The sequence below is a fragment of the Phocoena phocoena genome, chromosome 10 (assembly GCF_963924675.1).
Source record: "Phocoena phocoena chromosome 10, mPhoPho1.1, whole genome shotgun sequence".
In the NCBI taxonomy this organism is placed as follows: domain Eukaryota; kingdom Metazoa; phylum Chordata; class Mammalia; order Artiodactyla; family Phocoenidae; genus Phocoena; species Phocoena phocoena.
The window spans coordinates 54,050,260-54,071,975 of NC_089228.1; the positions used below are offsets into that span (position 1 = coordinate 54,050,260).

Below are 21,716 nucleotides of genomic sequence, written 5' to 3' on the forward strand. Positions count from 1 at the left end.
GAATGGAAAATGGAACTTTCTTTCTTTAACTCTGTCATGCCATTGGGCACCATAAGAAGCTGTCAGCTTCAATGCCTCAAATGTATTAAAAGAAGGTATGCCCTTTGAAGGTGGGACGGTGAGCCATTTCCCCTGTGTTTTGTTCTGTGCTCGAATTAGATTATCTCTCAAACACGGTTTGATTGTGTGCTTCCAGGAGATATCGATCCACAAGAGATGGTTCCCGGCAGGAAGAACACTGTTTTCGTGGATGGAGTCATACTGAATGGCCCCACAACAGATGCAAAAGCAGGAGAAAAATTTGTCGAAGAGGCCTGTAGACTAATAATGGAAGAGGTGGTTTTGAAGGCTACAGACATCAATGAGAAGGTAAATATAAAAACCTATAAGGAACCCTAAGAATGCGAAAGATAGGTTTTAACCAAACCTGGATGGCTAGACGTAAGGGAAATGGGAATCATGCTTTCATTTCCTCTATACCTTTGTTTCAAGTGGATGCCCAGATACCAAAGTTTGTATCTACTCCCCACCCCATCCCCGCCTCCAGAACCCCACCCAGTCTCTGTTTTCCTGGGAGGGTTGACTTTTACTCTGCCACCCAGCATGTGTCAGGAAATTGGCTGAGACCCAGAGTTTAACCAGGTAAGGCTGTGAAGCACAGGATGAAGCTTTCTGCCCCGGATAACAATATAGATTATAAACCACCCAATGATCTGATTTCTACACTCTCCAAAGCACACTCTGCTTTCCATTTTCTTGTGCATATTCTTTATGTTACTAGGGAAAACCAAGCAGAAGGTAGAAAAAGTGTGAAAAGTTTAAAAATTTATCTGAGGGTCTTTACCAGGACCTTGTCTGAGCTCAGACTAGAAATCTTGGGTTGTTAAGTCTGACTTCTGACTGGTACCAATGACTGGTTCTAGGTTTCAAATTCAGATGCAAATTGATACTGGAATTACCACTAATAACATCTATTCTTAACAGTACTTACTACGTGCCAGGTGATATTCTAAGAACGATTCCGTAGTATTTGTGTATTTAATCCATGTGTTTGTGTATTTAATCATTAAAGACCCCTAAGATGCAGGTGCTATTTATTAACTCCATTTTAGAGACAAGGGAAAAAATGTGGCACAAGAGGTCAAGTACGTTGCCCCAAAGTACATGCTAGCAAGTCTCAGAGCTGATACTAAACTCCAGGCAGGCTGGCTTCAGAGTTTGTGCTTTTTTTTTTTTTTTTTTTTTTTTTTTTTTGCGGTACTCGGGCCTCTCACTGCTGTGGCCTCTCCCGCGCAGGCTCAGCAGCCATGGCTCACGGGCCCAGCCGCTCCGTGGCATGTGGGGTCTTCCCGGACCGGGGCAAGAGCCCGTGTCCCCTGCATCAGCAGGCAGACTCTCAACCACTGCGCCACCAGGGAAGCCCAGAGCTTGTGCTTTTAATGATTCCTCCATACGTCTCTTAAAATCTCAAAATTAACCTCTATCACATTGATCACCTTTCATACTGGAATCAGATTATCAGGAAATGGAGGGAGAGATTTTCATTTCAATTTTATCAGGAGAAATAAATGTCATTTTAAAAAAATGATTTTGAATGTGAAGTGGTATGCTGAATTTTTGGTAACATGCGTTTGGGAAAACTAACAGGAAAATAGATAGAAATGACCCATGATCTTGGAATGGTTAAATTCAAGGCAAAGTCACTGGAAGTGTTTCCTGATATGTACTTATAATTGCATATTTTCCTGTCTTCTTTGTACTTGGGGAATATTTTGGACCTGCTTTACTTTGGAGTAAACTACTCCCCTGGAACTTTTTTTATATCAGCCTTTATTCAGTCATTAAATATTAACTGAGTGTTAGCTAAGGGTAAAGCATTACATTTGGGCCTGGGGGATATTAAGAAAAGTAAGAAAAAGGTTCAGCTTTGAACAGAATTTTAATCTCATTGGGAGAACAAGTTTTTGTTGGGATAGAGAACAGGGGATCCCAATAAGAATGTGATAAACGCTGCATGATTTGGGCAGAGTTTGGAGATTTCACTGAGGAGTGGGCACCTTGAACTTTGATGCAGAGTCTGAAGGTGAAGTAAGGTTTTGATGGACAGAGAGAAGTCAGCACAGGTGTGTTGAAGAAAGCGGAAGGTAAATGATAGAGAGAGAGTTGTAATAGGATAAGGTATTTAATACACTAAGAGGACCCTTCACCTAGAAAGAAGGGCTCATACAGGGCCCTAACGGGAGGTAGGATGAGAAGGGTAGGCTTAAGACCCTAAGTTGTCCATTAAGCAACCCCAAGCCCATTGCAGTATAGTAGACATGCATCCATATGAAGCTGGCTTGAAAGTTATGTTGAAGTTGGGAGAGGGAGGTGAGGATTTTATGCTGCTGACTTAGCCTACTTGGTCAGAGATTCAACAAGTCCCCTTTCAAAGGTGACCTGAGGATAGGATGGGTCACCACACATAGATGATTATTACTAGTACCCTCTTTGATAGACACTTTTTATCAGCCACTTTTTTTGTTGTTTGTTTTTTAATTGAGCTGTAATTTACATTCAGTCAAATGTATTCTTTTTGGTGTGCAGTTCTATGAGTTTTGACAAGTCTTGTAACCATGAACAGAATTAAGATACAGATTAAGATCCATCACCCCCCTTATTTCCCCGTGCCCCTCCATAGTCAACCTCTCTCCTCACCTCTAGCCCCTGGTAATCACTGATCTGTGGGATTTTGTTTTTTGTTTTTGTCCTTGTGGTTTTTGCCTTTTCTGAAGGTAAGGTAGATGGAATCATATCACAAGTAGCCTTTGGAGTCTTGCTATTTTCTCTCAGCAAAATGTGCTGGAGATTCATCCACGTTACATGAACCCATAGTCCTTCCTTTTGATGGGCTCAGCCCATTTGATTTACTTCTGCCCATTTTGGTTCTAAGCTGAGAGTTTGATTTCATACCTCTCGCATGACTTGGTATTTCCTCCTGCTTTCCCCAGCCTCCCACATGCTGGTCTTTATTCCCTGGAGGGCCCCCTGTCTCTCTCCTCCCCTCCACAGCGAAACTTTTTAAAGATTGTCAACACTGCCCCCCTCCCTCTACTTCCTCACCTCCTACATCCTCACTTCACACAATCTGGCCTCCACTCCCACCTCCCTTAGTCAAATGCTCTTGCCAAGGACACCTCCTTGTTGATAAATCCCAGGAGCACTTCTCAGGCTTTGTCTAAGTTGGCTTCTCAGCAGGATTTGACAGTGATGACCGTCTCCTCCTTCAAGCATCCTTCTTCCTTTGTTTAGTAGCACAAAACTCTCCTGGGATTCTCCCTGCCTCCCTGGCTTGTCCTCCAACTCACAACTGAGCTCCTCTCCCTTTGCCCATTTCTCATGCGTTGGCGCCACCCAGGTGAGACCCTGCACCTTCCCCTCTTCCTGTAGGTTCCCTCGGAGCTGTGTCACCTGTGTCATATTATAATGGATGCCTGGAACTCTGTTCCTGATCTTTTACAAGAGCTTCAGTCCAACTGCTACACCCCTTTTGGGTGTCCTGAAGGTGCCTTGGACTAAATGTGCCCCAAAATCATCATCCCCACCCCACCCCATCCACCATCAACCCGTGTGCAAGCTGGAAACCTCAGGATGGCCTTTGGCTCATTGCTCTCCCTCATCCTTGATGTGCTACAGCTTTCTCAGTTCTATTGATGGTGCATTTTCAAAATCTCCAGATATGCTTCATTCCCAAAGCAGCTAGCCTCATCCAGACTACTGCCTTCTCTTGCCTGGTTTATTAGAGTAACCTCTTATTTCCAATTTTATTTGGGATCTCCATATAGCAACCAAAGCTATTGTCTAAAACACAAATATGATCATATAATCTCCCTGTCCAAAACATAAGAGTTTTTCTAGAGCCATGTTCAAACTCTGTAACGTGCCACACAAAGCCTGTCACAATCTGAGCCTTGTTTATCTCTTCATTCATTCATTCATTCATTCAACACATCTTTGTTGATAACCTCTTGTTATGGCAGGCCATGTTAGTTACTTGGGATCGGTGAGCAAAGTGACTGATATGTCTGCTCTCATGGAGATTGTGTAGGATATCATAAATGAATTACGCAGCACACTGGAAGGTGACAGGTGCTATGGAAGAAGGAAAAGAAGAAACAGTTGGGGGGAATTGCTAGAGATGGAGTAATGTGCAGCCTGGAATTTTAAATAAGGACTCAGGATTGCTCTCATTGAGAAAGTGACATTTGAGAAGGGTTTTGGATGAAGTGAGGAAGTTAGTGATGAGGATATTTGGAGGGGGGGGTCATTCCAGGCTGAGGGCAAAGACCCAAAGGTGGGAATGTGCCTGGTCTTTTAAGAAACAGAAAGGAGGCCAGGTTGTGGGGGCAGAGTCAGCTGGGAGGAAACCAGTGCCACCAGGAAAGGAGGTTGTACAGGATCGTTTTAGGTCATTATAAGGACGTAGGCTTTTACTTTGAAAGAATGAGGAGCCATCAGAGGCGTTTGAGCAGAGGGGTGACCGTGGCTCATATACAAGAGGAGCATTCTGGATTCTGGCTGCCTGGTTGAGAGTAGATTGTATGGGGCCAGGGGACAAGCAGAGAGACAAGTTAGGAGTTATGCCAGGAGCCAAGCTTCACTTCTCCCTCCCTCCCCCAGGCTCTGTGTTCAAGCCACACCAACGGACTTCACTCTTTAGAAGGGCTGTGGGTGCCCTTATATCTCAGCTTTGCCTGTGCTGTTCCTCCCACCTAGAGGGCCCCTTGCATGACCCCATCCCTTAATCTTTGCTTGGTTCACCCCACTCTTATTTTATGTCACAACTTAGATGTCAGTTCCTCCAGGACATCTTCCCAAATGTAAGATGGGGTCCCTCCTTTGTTCCAACAACATCTGCTTTACCATCATAGCTCTGGTCACAGGGAACTATGGTTGCAGGTTAAATCTCTCTCTCTCCCACTTGTCTGGAAGCTTCACAAGGGTAGGGGCCACGCTTCTGACATCCTCTCCACACCTGGCTGTAGCGGGTGCCCAGTTAACCGTGCCATTGCCGAATCTCTAGGTCTGTGAGTGGCGGCCCCCTGAACAGCTGAAACAGCTCCTCGACTTGGAGCTGAGGGACACAGGAGAGCCACACCACCGGCTGTTGGAACTCTGCCAGGACGTCATACGCTACAGCGTCAAGACCAGTAAGAACTTCACTGACTCCCTTGATCCGTGCCTCTAACACGTTCTTCCATTTTCTTAAGCCTGTATTTACCTCACAGTAAAGGCAACTAGGGCACTGTTTATGGGATGAGAAAGCTGGATCAAAAATAGTGGTTCTGATGTTTTGACAATGGTCCATCTAATCCGTAAAATAGATTTGTCAAGGCCAAAGATAGGTTGATAGAAAAACTGTTGGTTAGTGGTCATATGTAAATATTATATCCTCTTCAGCAATCCTCATCCTCCTGATAAGTAGCAGTATCGTGACTGCTACTTATCATTTCTTTTGTTGGTCCAAACTGATAAACAGTATTTTGATTTTAGAAGTTGTTAAGGGATTTTAAATCTTGATCACCCAGAATATGGCCCCCCAAAATGTTCAAGAGGGTGTCTTTACTATAAACAGGGATAGATTTATTTGTAAAGTACTCTTGGCAGTTGGCAAGTACCAAATTATTTGATCAAATCTAGCAGGATCAAAAGATAAAAACCTTTCGGAAGGTATAAGAAAATGAATGCATGGGGAGTTTTTGCTCTGATAGTTTCACAATAATGCTTAACCACTGTGATCTTTTGTAAATGCAGTAACATGATATTTGTCTTGTGCTTAAGTCCTATTCCAATTGACTGTTAATATCCTGTATACCCAGTGAATAAGTGTCAGGAGTAGAAGAATAACTTTCCAAAATATGCATTTCTCAGTGTGATATAAAGGTAATCTAGTGCTTAAGACCATACAGGCGTTATGCCTTGTGAGTTCTGACTCTGAACTAAATTTAGTGGAAAGAACATAATAAAATTCTGGCTAAAAATAATTGGTTTATATCCCCTTGGGAAAGTCTGGTGTATGTATCAAAAAGCCAGTTAGCATTTCAAAAGCAGAGATACATATCTCGTTATTACAGTACATGTCGGAAGTGTAGAACGACATTTAACGTAGTAGATTTTCCAGTTTACTGGATACTTTCCATAAAGTTACCATGGAAATCAATCATAAATTAACGCGGAACTAAAAAAAAAACCTTATTAAAATTACTTGTAGCGATGTCTGGTTTCCTTTGCCAGATTAGAGGAAGTTTGCCACGTTTTATACGAAAAGACATTTTCTTCTGAGACTTTTGTTTTTCATTGAACTGGTTTCAAGAGAAAAAAACCCCAAAAGCAAATGTGGTAAGTTGCAATGAGAGGTCACTAACTAAAATGATTCCCAAATACCCAAATTTAGAAATAGGCCTCCTGCCTCTTTATTCTTTGTCACACTGGGCTTCCTATGATGGAGAATGTCAAGCCAGCCGTTAGCCGGGGGTTTGGTGTGAATATTCACACTGTGTAAAGCCAAGAACCTTTATGAGACCTTTTATAGGAAGGAAAAAAATAGAAAGTTGGAAATGAAGTTTTTCGAGCCTTAAAGGCAACTGCCTTTGAAGTGCATTGAATCAGAAAGTTTATGTAAGCTGCATGATGAGTCACATCGTACTCCATCAACACGATGCCAGTTGCACTAGAAAAAATGGTCCAATCTGAAAAATTAAAAGGCCACTCACTGCCAGGAGCCTGAAGTGAACCCTGTTGGTGAGTGAAATGTGTTTAAATTAGGGAAATTAACATCGATATTTTTAGAAGGTAAAGGTAGCAGCAGGCTTTGATACGTGGACAAACTGCTCAAATAATCCATTTCTCAAGGTTCTGGTTTGGGTCTGGGTTGTATTTAAAAAGAAACAGGTAAAGCAAAGCTCTCAAAAGAGTGCTCAAGTTCTGCTTAGAAGCATATTGTTCAGTAGACAGGGCTATGAAATGGGTCTTCAACATTTGTTTCCCTTGTACATGACAATGTTTTAAATGCTTTTTTTTAAATTGAGGTATAATTTACATTCAGGAAAGTGGAAAATCTCAGATGCTCAGCTCAGTGAATTTGTACATATCTGCATGTAAGTGACCATCACCCAGAGCAAGATATACACCATTCCTGGGACTCCAGAGGCTCCCTCAAGCCCCTTCCTAATCAATATCTCCTTGCCAAAGGTACCCAGGATTCTAATCTCAGTCTCCACAGATCAGCTTTGCCCCATATTGAACGTCATATAAGTGGAATCATGCATTGTATACTCCTTGTATCCAGCTGCTTACATTGTCTGAAGGATTCACTATGTTATTCTGTCGATAGTTTTCTTTCTTTTTTACTGCTGTGTAGATTAATATTCTGTTTCAATTTACAGACCATCCAAGATTTTTCAACCAGTTATATGCTGGACTCGATTATTACTCCTTGGTGGCCAGATTTATGACAGAAGCATTAAACCCAAGTGTGTGAGTACCTTTAAATGGAATTTTACAAGGAATATGGATTAGAGATTTTGTTAAGTAGGTGAAATTTTATTTCATGAAATTCTATTTAATGGTTTCATTTGTGCAGTGTCATCATAAATAATGGAATAGTCTTATGACACTTTGCAGTATTCAAAGAACAGTTTGGTCTGATAGTGGTACTGTGAGATGCGTAAGGCAGGAATTATCTCCACTTAACAGATGAGAAAATTGATTAGGAACTCATTCCTGCATGAAAAGCCATGTCTGTGCTAAGGTGCTGGAGAGATACTTTGTGTAAAAACAAACCTCTGCTTTGCCTCCATGAAGCAAATAATGTAGTGATATAAGAGATGCATGCAAATTAATCAAAATGATCTACACAAATTAATGTATTATTTTCAAATGAAGGAGAGGTGCATGATGCTGTAAATATAAATGGGACAAGTTTTCCTTATTGGGCACTGAGGGAAGTCTTCTCTGAGGAAGTGACGGCTAAGTGCTGAAGAATGAATGAAAGTTAACTAGGTGAAAAGAGGAGGGATGGGTTCCAGAGGGAACAGCATGTTCAAAGACTCTATGACAAGAGACAGCATGGCATGTGCTATGAACCGAAAAGTCAGGGTGGGTGTAGCTGAGAAAGTTATGGGGGGTGTCATGGAGGACAAGATTGGAGCCAGACGTGCAGGGCCCAGTGGGCCACATTTATGAGTTATTCTAAGTACAATGAAAAGCCATTGAAGGTTTCCACATCACTAGGTGACATTTGCTTAGTAAAAAGATCACTGGAAATATGGAGAATGGATTGGAGGAGACCCATTAGGATGGCATTACCTTGGTCAGGTAAGAGATGATAGTTGCTTGGATTTAGACAGAAGTGGTAGGAATAGAGGGGGAAAAATGTCTTTGGAAGATAAAACAAAAAGAACTGGATAATATACTGGATCTTGGAAATGGGAACAAGAGGGAGGTTTATAAGATGATGCCTTATAAAGGCCCTCAAGGGTTTTTGGCTTTAATAGCTGGGTTGTTGGTCATGTCACTCACTGAGATAAGAAGCACCGGAAGAGGGACCAATTTTCAAGTATATGGTTGAAAAGGCAAGAGCAGTAATTCAGTTTTCAACTGTGAACATTTGCATTTGCAGTAACTTTGAAATATTTAAGAGTATACTCTTGGTGAGTTGAGATATATATGGGCCTGAAATTCTGATATTTATATGGAAGTTATAAATTTAGGTGTTACTGGCAAATGATGGTAATTTCAGTAGCGGGCATGGATGAGATTCCTAAAATCAGGGATTCTCAACTCCTTCTGCTGTTTAGAATCAACCTAGGAATTTGGTTAATAGTAAGACCTGGGTCCCAGCCCAGACCAATTAAATCTGAATTTCTGTCTATGTGTCCCAGGCACTGATATATTTTCATAGACCAACAAGTGATTTTAATGAGCAGGATGGAGATATTTTAAATAAAAACAAACCAGGAGATGGAGAAGCACTTTCTGCAGGACAGCATAGAGTGAGGAGAGAAGACGACTCGGGCCTGGGCCTTGAGGGCATCTGATAGTTCATGGTTGGGAGGAGGAGAATAAGCCTACAGTGGAGAGAGAAGAAGGAGAAAATCCACTGGGAAGACCTGGGAGCCATGGAGGAGAGTGTGTCCAGAGTCATCTATTGTTGAGCAGAGTGTTTAAGACAAAGACTAAAAATGTCCCTTGGATTAACAACATGGATGTCATTGGTGACTTCAGTTACAGAATTTTTCGTGGAATAATTCAAGACAATACCAGATACCAGGTTACAATGGGTAGAAGAGTTAAGTGGTAGAAAAGATAGTGAAATTACACAATTCTGTGAACCTCTCTCTTTTTTTTTTGCGGTACGCGGGCCTCTTACTGTCGTGGCCTCTCCCGTTGCGGAGCACAGGTTCCGGACGCGCAGGCTCAGTGGCCATGGCTCACGGGCCCAGCCGCTCCACGGCATGTGGGATCTTCCCGGACCGGGGGACGAACCCGTGTCCCCTACATCGGCAGGCGGACTCTCAACTACTGCACCACCAGGGAAGCCCATGAACCTCTCCTTTTAAGTCCTGGGATCTTTCTAACTCCTCATCTGGGTTCTTTTACTGAAATATTTAGAGGCTTTTGAAGTATTAAATTGCTGCTAAGATGAGGAGTCTGCTCAAAATCTCACGAAGCCACGAGCACATTCTGTATTGTCCTCTCCTCCACCTCCAGGCCAATTTCTAGGTTTACGGTTGAGCTAGTTTTCAAAGACAAGTTTAATAGTATTTTCTTCTTACTAAAAAGTGAATGATTATTTCACTTTTATTTGTAGGTACACATATATATATATACTTTTTTTCCACACTTTTGATATGTGTAAAGTGGTTTCCTAGCATGGTTGAAAATAGAAGCTAAATTGTTTGAAAAATGATGTAACTTTAGAGTGCTTGGCAGGTAGGGAGGTGATAACACAGTAGGTGTTCTCTTTTCCTTTTTTTTTTTTTTTGCCTCTTTACTAAAGTTTTTTTCCTTCTGATGTTAACATAATTGCATTAAATTCCGTGACTATGAATTTAAATGTGTCTGCTTAGCTTACATATTTAGAGTACCTATTTATTCAGATTCAATTTAAGGTAATCACCTAATTGTTCAAGAAGGAGATTATACATATTAGTCACCCTCCAGTTATCTGGAGAAAGAAAGAAACGTTATAAAATTACATGGTAACTGTTTCAGGCTGGATTCCTGGGCAGCTGCCCTAGATGGAGCTTAGTGAGTAGGATGTTTATTAAGGGAAACCCTTGGGGTCAACAGGGTTTGAGGGAGGGGAAGGGAGGGGAAGGAAGCAGGAGTGGGCAGAGATAGGAGTCAAGCCACTGTGTAGGCTCTAAGACCACCTCGGCTGACCCCACAGACGTCTCTGGAGCTACCCTGGCCCTTCAGTGTGGTCTGGAGCTGGGCCCCCAAGGCCAGGCCCAGTTGTACCTCCAGCTGGACCAGTCATCAGGTGTGAACCACCACAGGACATTCCTAAAGGGGCTAACTTAGCAATGCTCTCTAATGACAGCATTCCAGCCCAGAGCCTCAAACCTTCATGACAGGGATCCAGGTAGCACTGTGTAGTAAAATCATCACATCATAAGAGATGTCCACAGTGCTCTTGCCATTTGTACAAACCCAGGAGTGTGGTGGAGGAATCCCAAGTTCTAGAGCTGACTGCTAGGGTACTTCATGATAGTAACCTAATAAACCTGGCTACCATGACAATGGTTTTTCTTTAACCAGCATCCAAAGCAGCAACCAAAGAGCTAAACGGCCGCTGTTCATGGCTAATACAAAGAATCCAGGTGCACTGCTTTGATCCTCCCAATGAAATTGAAGGTTTGCTCTAAATTAAGACTGCAAAGTTGCTAGTATCCTTAAAGCCACCAGCTACTGACATTTATCTAACCATGACCAGCGCTGTCATAGACTGTGTATTCTCTGTTTCTGATGGATTCATTTCCAAAGACTCTACCCACACTTCAGCAGCCACTTGGTTTAATAAAACTCTGTATGCATTTCTTGGGACTCCAGAGGGATGGTTTGACTCTAGTCATAGAAGTGAAGTGTTTTTTATATCTATCTAGTTATACGTATGAGGTGTCCCCAGTGTTTCTGTTAGTGGAAGAAGCGGTTCTGAAGAAAATGATTGAATTTATTGGCTGGAAAGAAGGGGATGGAATATTTAACCCAGGTAAGTGCAATTAGTTATTGCCTCCATTAAAGCATCTACAATTTTATTCATGCCTTATTTGAGGAACAACTTCCCACAGACTTCCACATTACAAAAACTTGGATATTAATCATGCCACTTGGGGAGAATCGAGCTTGTGCCTTTCTCCAGAGTGACGATATTTTGCATAAATGCTACAGAAGTGACATACATGCTAACAAATGAGATGTCTACAATTTTGGATTTATATCCAACACAAATGAATTTATCTGTTGCTGGAAGTTAGGAAGGGCTATCATACGTTTTTCAAGTTTATCAATTAATTTTACTTGAGAAGTTTCCTGAATCATATTTTATTTCTCCTACAGTCCTTCTTTGGAACCAGGGAGGAGCATGTATTGTCATTTTATTGATTAGAGACAGACAGAAAGAATATTATTAACTATGGAGACTTGGGTACTCGCCCTAAGTCCAGAGATGGAAACTCTTAGTTTAGAAAAGCTCTGGAATGAGAGAATAGACCAAAACTTCTGGAACTGGAGATGAGGAAGTGTGTAAGAGTAATGGGATTGGGGGGGTGGGGTGCTCCCTTGATTTTGACAGTAATTTGTCATTAGGCTGGTGCACCCGCAGCCATCCATGCCTCCTACCATAGCCGGCACTTGGGGAACAAGGACGTCACGCTATACATATTTCTGTTTTTGTTTTTGCAGGTGGTTCAGTGTCCAATATGTATGCCATGAATTTAGCCAGATACAAGTACTGTCCTGATATTAAAGAAAAGGGGCTGTCTGGCTTGCCAAGATTAATCCTTTTCACATCGGCAGAGGTAAAAAACAAATTATTTTTGATATGAGATATAGATTTTCTGAGAATGAATACATCATGAAGAGGGCTTTTTTGTTTGGGTGCTCCCGATGTGCTCTTATCCCATCCATGTGTGAGTCACGTGCCTACGTACAACGTTGTATTCATTCCAAAAGAAATTCTGATCGGTTTGATATTGTAAGCCCTGGCCACCCAATTTTGTACATCACCTTTATTTAAAATTTGTAGCCTGTAACATTTTCTTAGAGAAAAGAGAACACTTAATTTGAAAGTGCCACCTTTTTCTTTGAATCTCTGAGTGTCTTATTTTTGAGAACTTAGATGATTGCTACTGATATCAGGTATGTCTTCTACTCCCATTTCCTTATGAAATTGATTGCTTTGAATGGCTAACACAAGGGCTCTTCAAGAGGAAAGGGAGATATTCAGTAACGTGTGCACACACACGCACAGTTGGATGTTGCCACGATCCCCTATCTCACTGTGCTCCCCACTGAAGTAGGAGGTCCAATTGTGGATGAGTGCATTGGCTTTCAACTAGGCTGCCTGGATTCAATTCCTGTCTCCACTACTTACTATCTGAGTGACCTTGGGTAAGTTGACTAATTTCTCTGTGCCTCAGTTTCCTAATTTATAAAAATGAGTGTATCAGTTAGCTCTAATATCTAACAAATTACTCCAAAACCCAGTGGCATAGGACTATAGCCAGATACTATTGCCTTCGAGTTTGGAGATAGCTGGGCAGTGCTGCTGTTCTTGGCTGGACTTGGCTGGCGAGTGGCTGATCTGGGAGTGGCTGGGCTGGGATGACCCCAGTGATGCTCCACGTGTCTCTCATCTGCCAGCAGGCTAGTCCAGGTGTGTTGTCATGACAGTGGTGCAGGTAAAAAACAGCATGGACACACACTGGGCCTCCTGAGTCCTGGGCTCAGAACTGGCAATTGTCAGTTCTCCCTCATTTTCTTGGTAAAATAAGTTGTATATAGGAACCTAGATCCAAGAAGTGGGAAAATAGACTTCACCTCTTAAGGGGACTCTGCAAAGCCACCAGGAAAAGGGATTGGATGCAGGGAGCAGTGAACAGTCTGGGGCCATTAAAGCAGCTCAGTGGCGACATGAGCTTAGTAGGCACTGATTGATTAGTGGGTTTTTGCAAAGATTGAATGAGTTAGAGCATGTAAAGTAGCATCTGGCACATGCTAGATAGACAAAAACGTTAGCTATTAGTAGTAATAGGAGGAGGAGAATGACCCAGCAATAATAATGCAGAGCACAGCTCATATGCAGTCTTACTTAGAAGGGATGCTTTTTTTGTTTTTATTTTTGTGATTCCAGTGGGGGCCTCTGGGGGTCCATCCCACCACTGCTTCTTCCCCATGTCCCCTCCTGTACCTTCTGCAATAATCCTAGGTCTCCTGTCAAACATGTGAGGTGGGCAAACTCTGAAAATTCTCTGTTAATTCCAGCTGGACTTTCCTGTATCTTTTACTTTCTTTCAAGAGCAGGTTACTTTATTATGGCAAAAGTATAAATGGTGCAGGAACCTGACCACCCCCGCGTGTTCCCCCTGCCCTGCCTGAGTTCTGGTTAGTTCAGCGCTAAGAGCAAAGTGGGCATTGAGTTGGGGGCAGCTGGGAGGAGTCATCTAGTCTGAGATTCTGACCTCAGCTCCCCAGGCCCTTCCTCATGAGATGCTCATTCTGTAGCAAGAGAAGAATGCTTGGGAATGTGGACATCTGTGGAAAATGCTTGGTTATTTGGAATGATTATGGAGTAGAATTTCCCTGCCCTGGGAAACTTTGGTTCCAACCCTTGGGTTCCAATCCTTGGTATTTCAGTTGAAGGAACCCTAGTGTATCAGAAATGCAGAGCCCCTCTGCATTAGAATTGCTATTTCCATGCCTTGGAAAGCTGATTAAATAGGGGCCCTGCTATCAGTGCAGTGCTTTTACTTTTGCCTTTTTTGTTCTTCATTTGGTTTAAAATGTACCAGAGTTCTTTTCTGGGATAATTGCTCCAGAAAGAGGGAAGAATTTCTATGGAAGCCTAAAATAAAGATTATGCCTGGGAAAGATCAGTAACAGGTGTAGCTGGCAAGTTGGGAATGAAAAGAAATTGAAAAGTTGTGAACCCAGAACTAAGTATTTTTTAAAATCTCCGGTGGAGATATAGGCGCGAAAAGAGGTAAAATATATGCCTTGGCTAACAGACCAGCAGAGGATGGAGCCAGAAAACCAAGCTAGATGTGTGTCTTAGTTTGCTCAGACTGCTCTACCAAAATATAGAGTGGGTGGCCTAAACAACAGACGTCTATTTCTCACAGTTCTGGAGGTTGGGATGTCCATGATCAAGGTGCTGGTGTCTGGAGAGAAGCTGCTTCCTGGCGAGTGAACCTCTGTGCTCACATGGCCTTGCCTCCGTCCAGGCTCGTGGTCAAAGTGAGGCCTGCCTTCCTCTTTTTACAAGGGCACTCATCCCATCAGAGTCTCGCCCTGGAGACCATCACATTGGTGGGCAGGGATTAAACACACATGAATTTTGAGGGGACTCAAACTTTCAGTCCACAACAAAGTGAACTCCATAGAAAAATTCCATGACTTTGAACACACTGTAGCCTTGAATATATGTTTTACCCCATCCACCATACTCTTCTTTGTAGCTCCTTCTTTTCCCTGCTCTGCCAAAGAGACCCAAGTCATAGCATTGGCATTACTTTAATTCATATTTTAGGGACCTCTGTACCACTATTTACAACAAATCAATTCATTACTTAGTTAAAAAAAAGAATTAAAGAAAGCTGTGTTTCCTAAAAGATCCTAAACCCTATGCTAATCTTTTTGTTATAGCCCCCTTGTTTTTTTCAGGTGTTGGCCCATGGCCCCCTGGTTATTTTCCCAGATTGTTTTATCAGGTGGCCTTACTTTTCCAGTTTTTATTGCAGCCCCAGATGAACCAGGGTAAGTTACTCCATCTCTGCCTTGCACCATCAAATGCAGAATATGTGCACTCGCCACTAAAGGGGTTTTTGCATACACTTCAGGTGTCCGCGGTAATTCAGCTGTTGGTGGAGACCAGGAAGATCACAGCAGAGACCCCTAGACGGTCAGCATATCTAAGGTAGCCTCTCCAGGCCAAGCGGGAACCAAAGAGAAGGGGACTTTTGGAGAAAAGTAATAAAAGGAACAGATTTGTGGCCTGATTAGCAGTTAGATATGAATTCCTTACATTTATAGAAATCTTAGGGTTGTCATTCAAATCATTTTGGGAATTAGCATGAAGTAGTGATTATTGTCTGCCACTAAAAAGTGAGGGAGAAAAGAAACACTTTTCACTCCCAGGCCAGTGATCAGTTGTCATAGTTCCTTACTAACAGGATCGAGGCTGGGATGAGGCAAGTGAGACGTGTAGAGTCCATGTTTCAAGGTCATGCCTCCTTAAATTTTGCACCTGAGGTGCCTGACTCCCTCCATCACGGCCCTGCTCTCTAGGTGAGGCTGCCCTGAGTTTGGATGGCATTGCAGGCATTCACGGGCCAGCAGGTGCTTTTCAGGATGTTGTGCAGGGTGTAAGGTAGTCCATCTGGATTCCGACTCTGCCTCTTTAGGAATTGAACCAGCTGCGTGCTCTTGGAAAAGTCCCTGTACATTCCTTTTCTTTATTTCCTAAGGCATAACATTCATAACCCCGCTCTCCCCACCACCTGAAGCTAATTTGAACTTCAAACTAGTCAGCATCATAGGACTTCAAGTGTCCAGAACACAATCCACAGGAGGGGAAAGCAGTGGCTCACTGAGAAACCCAAGGTCACAGATGAAATCCTTGCTGGAACCAGGAAGGAAAACTTCAGTGCAATTCTGTCTTTCCTGTGGACACTGGTCGTCTTACTTTTATAGAAATGAATACCCACTGAGATTTGTGTGTCTTCTGTGGACGAGTGAAACTCAGGGGGAGATTGGGTCTTAGAGGGACTAACTTCTCTTCTGCCAGTGAAGGGAGTAGGCACTTCTTGTTTCTAAATGCAGCTGTTACTTCTGAACTCCGGCCTTCTAGGTTTTTCCTTCTCTTGAAACTACTCAGTATGTCTGAAGCATTGCTCTCTCTTTTTTTTCCCCTTCCAGGGCTCTTTTCCTCCTCTGATGCTTTCAGATGTTTAGACTTGAGTTTTTCAGACTTGTGAAAAGCTGTCTGTATCCATTTGAGATTGACATTGGACTCTACTTTGCCCTGAGATACCCAAAAATAGCTCCACCGAAGCTATTCTTATTCTGATGACAGGTTTTTTATTCAGCAGATCCATTGGTTGGGGGTATTTTGCTGTTTCTCAGGGCAAAGCAAGGTGATTTTCCTTATTGGCAGATGTCAGTGGGGGTAGGCTACTATTTATCATTATGAAATCAATAGCTGTTTGGTGCCAGAGCCCCAGTCTCTGGTGAGAAATAATTCACCTTAGCTGTGTCACCTTAGCTATGGCGGGCTGATGTAGCAAGTAGGGAATTAACTATATTTTCATGTACATTATTACTCTTCACTATGCACATGTTCTTGTAACAACTCGAAATGAATGCATCCTATAGGCATTTTGAATGTGTCCTGTTTGATATTTGGAAATTAATTATTTAGGATGGTTTCATTTTTCCTGATGGTGTTACTTCTGCATTTATTTTTGCAGAACTCAAAAAGAGCTCCCCATAAAACTCTCTTGACAAAAGAGGAAAAAAATTACCACATTTGAGGGAACTATATCAAGTTAAGTGTGAAGGCTTGACTACTCTTTTAATGTATTCATACCCACAAATTAAATTACTAAGGTTTTTTGGTACAATAATGTCCTTTAGCACCTTCATTTTTTCTGGCATGAAAAGGAATTAATTGACCACCTGTCCACAGTAATGTATAAAGAGCGACATCTCCAATGTTTGAATGCTAATTATTTGATAGGATTTACGTAGGGCAAAAAGACCCAACACTCCAAAGTCTATACTACTATTTGCCGATAAGAAATAGACAAGACCTAATTCCAAAGCCAGCTCTTAGCCTCATTCATGCCAGGGCTGCATCAGTAGTGTGTCTATAAATTATTATTACTTTTGTTGTTATGATTTAGCCACATTCCCGTGTGTCTAATTTCAGTCTTACATTCACTATTAAACAAGATTGGTCAAGTGTCTGATCAGCATTTATAACCCATTGTTTACTCTTGAAAACAGATCCTCCTGTGGTCTGTGACTACAATTTTTGAGACAGTCTTGCTCACTCCTTAGAGGGCTTTTGAGTCAGCAGTGGACTAGATTCTGTTTCCATTAATACTGAGTTTTATTAGTAGCATCAAGAGAAACTTTTCTCAATGTTACTTAAAACAACAGCCTCCAGTGACCAAGTTTTTTCCGTATGCCAGGCTCTGTGCTAGCTCATTACATACATTAACCCATTTAACTCCATGACAAGCAGGTGGAGGAGGCATCCACATGTCCGCTTTATAGATTAGCAAATGGAGGCTTGGAGAGTATGTGTTCTTTGCTCAAGGGTCTATAGCTGTAACTGGGAAAACTTGGATTAAATCCTGGTTTCTCTGACCCCAACCAAAATCAGTGTTTTCAACCACTATACTAAAGAGCTCAGTTAAATGGCTTTCTTTTTTTTTATGGCAATACTATTCCAAAGATTGGGCTTAGCCGTATAATGTACACCCATTTAGATAAATAAACAGTGCTTTTTTCATGCTATGTATTTGTGTCTCTCTCTCCCCCTTGCCTTTTTGAATGTAGTGTCATTACTCTATGAAGAAGGCGGCCTCCTTTCTTGGGATTGGTACTGAGAATGTTTGCTTTGTGGAAACAGATGGAAGGTAATGGGGACAGGATCCAGAAGCCAGGTGGGTGGAGGGGGAAACTGATACTATTTAAAAAGCAGTACCAAGGTCTGTTCACAGCTGAACATAACAATGTCTCAAACCTGTGTCTCTTAGAGGTAAGATGATACCTGAGGAGCTGGAGAGGCAAGTGTGGCAAGTCAAGAAAGAGGTGAGAGGGGGAAGGAGAGGGAGGGAGAGAAAACGTTTGTGTGTCTGGGCATTGGGGGAGCATGCAGGGCCAGCAGCCAGGCCCACGTCTGAATGTGTGGGAGAGAGAAGAGGGCCCCTTAGAATTAAAGGAGGAAGCTCATTTACAGATGTGCTATTTCCGGGTGCTTGCTCTACACGTTCTGCGGAGTTTCTCAGATGTTCTCATTCCCAGATGGCTGGAGCTTATTAAAACACTGACATCACTGGATTCCGGATTCTTGCCTAGAATTAGGCTCAAAAGATGAGCCCAGCCTCTCTAGCAGGGTCCCAGCATCCACACTCCTACGTGGCTCTTGACTCTGAGGATGCTACAGGCTAAACCAGTTGTCTCTGGGCTGCGTTCAGGATGATTTCTGATTTCTTGATCAAACTGTCCTCCTGGGTTGCTTCCACCCAAAGCCCATCCATAACCATCACCCCCTGTTGGGTGTGGGTCTAGTATTTCAGCTCTGGCAGACTATCCTCTCTTCCTTAGCTGCCAGGATGTATTAAAGCTTGCACCTCCATTGCTGGGGAAGACAAGGCATGGCCCTGGTCACCTGCTGTACTCCAGCTAAGCCTGGCATCTGCTTTTTGGGTGTGGCATTGTCTTGGTGCCAGCCATCTTGCTTCTTGGACCAAAAGCCTACTGGATTAGGTGCAGCCACTTCACTGCTTCCCTCCCATCTTCCCGCAGCCCCCATGCCAGTGAAGCTTCAGACCGTTTTCCCACCACTTTCCAATAGACCGCAACAACGTGGGGTGGGACTGCTGAAAAATTAAAAGCCCAGCTTTTGAGCTGGGATATAAGTTTATCTCTCCTCAGAGGGCTTCACACTTTAGGAAAGATGGGTTCTTTAATTTTTATTTTTTAAGATTTAGTATTATATTTCTTTTCTTTCACTCTTCATATTTTTAAAAACTTTTCATGAAATTCAACTTGTCTGGGGCACGCTAGATCACTGTATTTGGTGTGAAATTCTGTACTTAAAAGTTCTGCCTTTATTGCACATGTATTGGCTTCTGGTGTGTGTCCTTAGCACGATATTTTTTAAAACATTCCATTGACAAGTGGATTTGATAGTTGTCTGGTGGTACAGGTTATCAGATTTCTTTATCTCTTGGGTAAAATTCTATATTGCAACCTGTTTATTCTGCTGTGAACTACAGATATCACCTTCTAGTTTTATCTATTTTTTTAAATCTAGTTTTATCTTTTTCTACAGAAGTTCCTATCAAAAAGAACTTTATGTTATTAATGCTTGTTGGTGGGGAACACCCACCAACACCCCTTCCTCCTTCCTTCCTTCCCTTCCTCTCTTTCTCTTTCCTTCCTTCCTCCCTCCCTCCCTCCCTCCTTTCTTTCTTTCTTTCTTTCAATTTTAAACTTTTCATTATGGAAAATTGTAAATATATGTAAAACTAATATAATGAGATTCCATATACCAGTCATGCAACTTTCACAATCATTAGCTTATGCTCACATCCCCTCCCAGTACCTCTAGATCAGTTTGAAGTGTATCCTACACATTATGTCATTTGATCTATAAATAGTTCAGTATATCTGTAAAAGATATGCACTTTCTCTTTCAAAAAAGCCCATAACGCAATTATAAGAAAGAATAAGTTCTTAATATTATCCAGTATTCACTCTGATTAAACTTTCTCTCATTGCCTTTTTAAAAAAATAGCTGGTGGTCTGAATAAGGAGTCATACAAAGTCCATGTGTGGCATTTGGTTGATTTATCACATAAATCTTTTCTAACCTACAGTCTCCCCTCCTTTTTTCCCCTGCAACTGATCTGTTGGAGAAACCAAGTCCTTTGCCCTGTAGAGTTTTCACATTATGGATTTTGTTGATTCCATCAAGAATTTGAGACTCTAAGCGCTCCCCTCCCCTGTACCTCCCCATCTGTTTTCTATATTTCCTGTAATTTGGCTGTTAGATACTGAGACTTGGGAAGATTCAGGTTGGAATTTTTACCAGGACGACTTCATGGGTGGCATTTTGCCTTTCAATCAGGAGACGTCTTGGACCTCCTTTTGTTATCGGTCCATCTGTCACAGAACTCTGCATCAGCCTCTCACCTCATGGATTTTGCTGCCATTTGTCATCATTGTCTAGACCCGTTATTTCATTAGTGATGTTCTAATTCATTCTCTCATTCCTTCTTCATTTAATGGCAGGCCTACTACCCTAAGCATTTTTGTTTCTTCATCCGTATTTGGTTTCCCTAAGGAAACAGTTTGGACAAGCAAGACAGAACCAATATTTTACTCTTTTCCCTTATTTACCAATTTTCAGAATAGTGAGTGAGTTGCCAGGCATCCTGAAAGATAGCCAAACATTTTTTTCTTTTTAAAGTATCGTGAAGAACTCATCTTCTAACATATTGGATGGATTTTATTCCACGGCAGTCATTATTATTTTCATTGTTCAAATTTCTGTTTGTTTTGACAATGAAAGTCCATGAAAGTGACATATCATGAAGTTGAGAACTTGAAAGGGAAGTTTTTAAAAAGTAAAAATTGCTTTAGGCACATTTGAAAGTAGGGCAACAGGGTTAGTGTTGGCATGCCTCCTCAGTTTTCTCTCAAGTCAGTTAAAACTTGAGCTTGGATTCACTAAGGACAAATCTTGCATCCATTCTGAGATTTTAATACCTGATGACTAGTTTCTTTTTCTCAGTAGCTTCAGACCTACTTTTTGTTGTTGTTTGTTTCAAGTTTTTAACTCATATTGTTACAGATGTAGGAAATAGTTATCAACTTTTTTTTTGCTGCTGGGGTTCAATTCCCTGGCCAACCACGATCCATTAAAAATCTGTTGAGCAGTGACCTTTACCTTGATGCCATTACAAAGATGGTAAAAACCACAGAAGCATCAGAAGTTCTAAAGTGCTTATAAAAAGATAAAACTAGTATAAACACTGAATAATTGGAAGTATTTTTGTGTATGAGTATTTGAAATGACAAACTTTCTTAGAGAATACAACTCATTGGCAACACACAGTCAATACTGTTTCCACTGACTTTTCTCATTAATAGTGTGAGATATGAGAAAGGGAAAAAAAACCTGGAAGGTTAAATCCAGATTATGAAAGTTGAATTTCTGGGACTTATATTTATAGCTAGATTAAACAGGTGAGGAAAACTCATTAATGGTCTGTAATAGCTAGCATAGATATTTTCTCACAATTGTCAGGATGTCATAGACTTTATAAGGAAAGCTCAACCATTAAAGACACCTTCAGTGGTTTTAGTAAATTACTTTTTCTATTGCTTTTACTGATGGATGTAAATCTGGTCACATTTCATTTAGGTCATGGGCATGATAAAGACATAATCTGTTGGTAGTTGATTACAGGGAAGAAGTCCCAAAGCCTATGGTCCCAGGGGCTCTGTCACCTACTGGCCGTGCTCTAGGAGGCTTGGTGGACTGTATTCCATGTGTCACAGCTGTCTCCCCACGTGGCAGATGTTTCCATTGTGTACCATCACTTTGATTCCTGTGCATCTCAGCCTAGAGATGTGGACCAAGCGTCCTTGCTCTACCCCGCTTTCCATCGAGAAATAACTTCTTTCTGTCAAAGGTCAGCTAAATTGGAATGAAT

The 21,716-nt window shown here is 41.9% G+C and overlaps 1 protein-coding gene across 1 annotated transcript in view; it reads left to right on the forward strand.

The window, feature by feature from the left end:
- Positions 1-201: 201 nt before the first annotated feature.
- The window catches only part of GADL1 (glutamate decarboxylase like 1), a 147,491-nt gene continuing 125,976 nt past the window's right edge, over positions 202-21,716 (forward strand). The window contains exons 1-7 of the mRNA XM_065885240.1: positions 202-369; positions 5,063-5,189; positions 7,425-7,515; positions 11,148-11,254; positions 11,947-12,062; positions 17,827-17,906; positions 18,027-18,081. Of these exons, the coding sequence (XP_065741312.1) occupies positions 217-369; positions 5,063-5,189; positions 7,425-7,515; positions 11,148-11,254; positions 11,947-12,062; positions 17,827-17,906; positions 18,027-18,081 (729 nt within the window). The 5' untranslated portion in view covers positions 202-216. The remainder of the gene's footprint in view (positions 370-5,062; positions 5,190-7,424; positions 7,516-11,147; positions 11,255-11,946; positions 12,063-17,826; positions 17,907-18,026; positions 18,082-21,716) is intronic.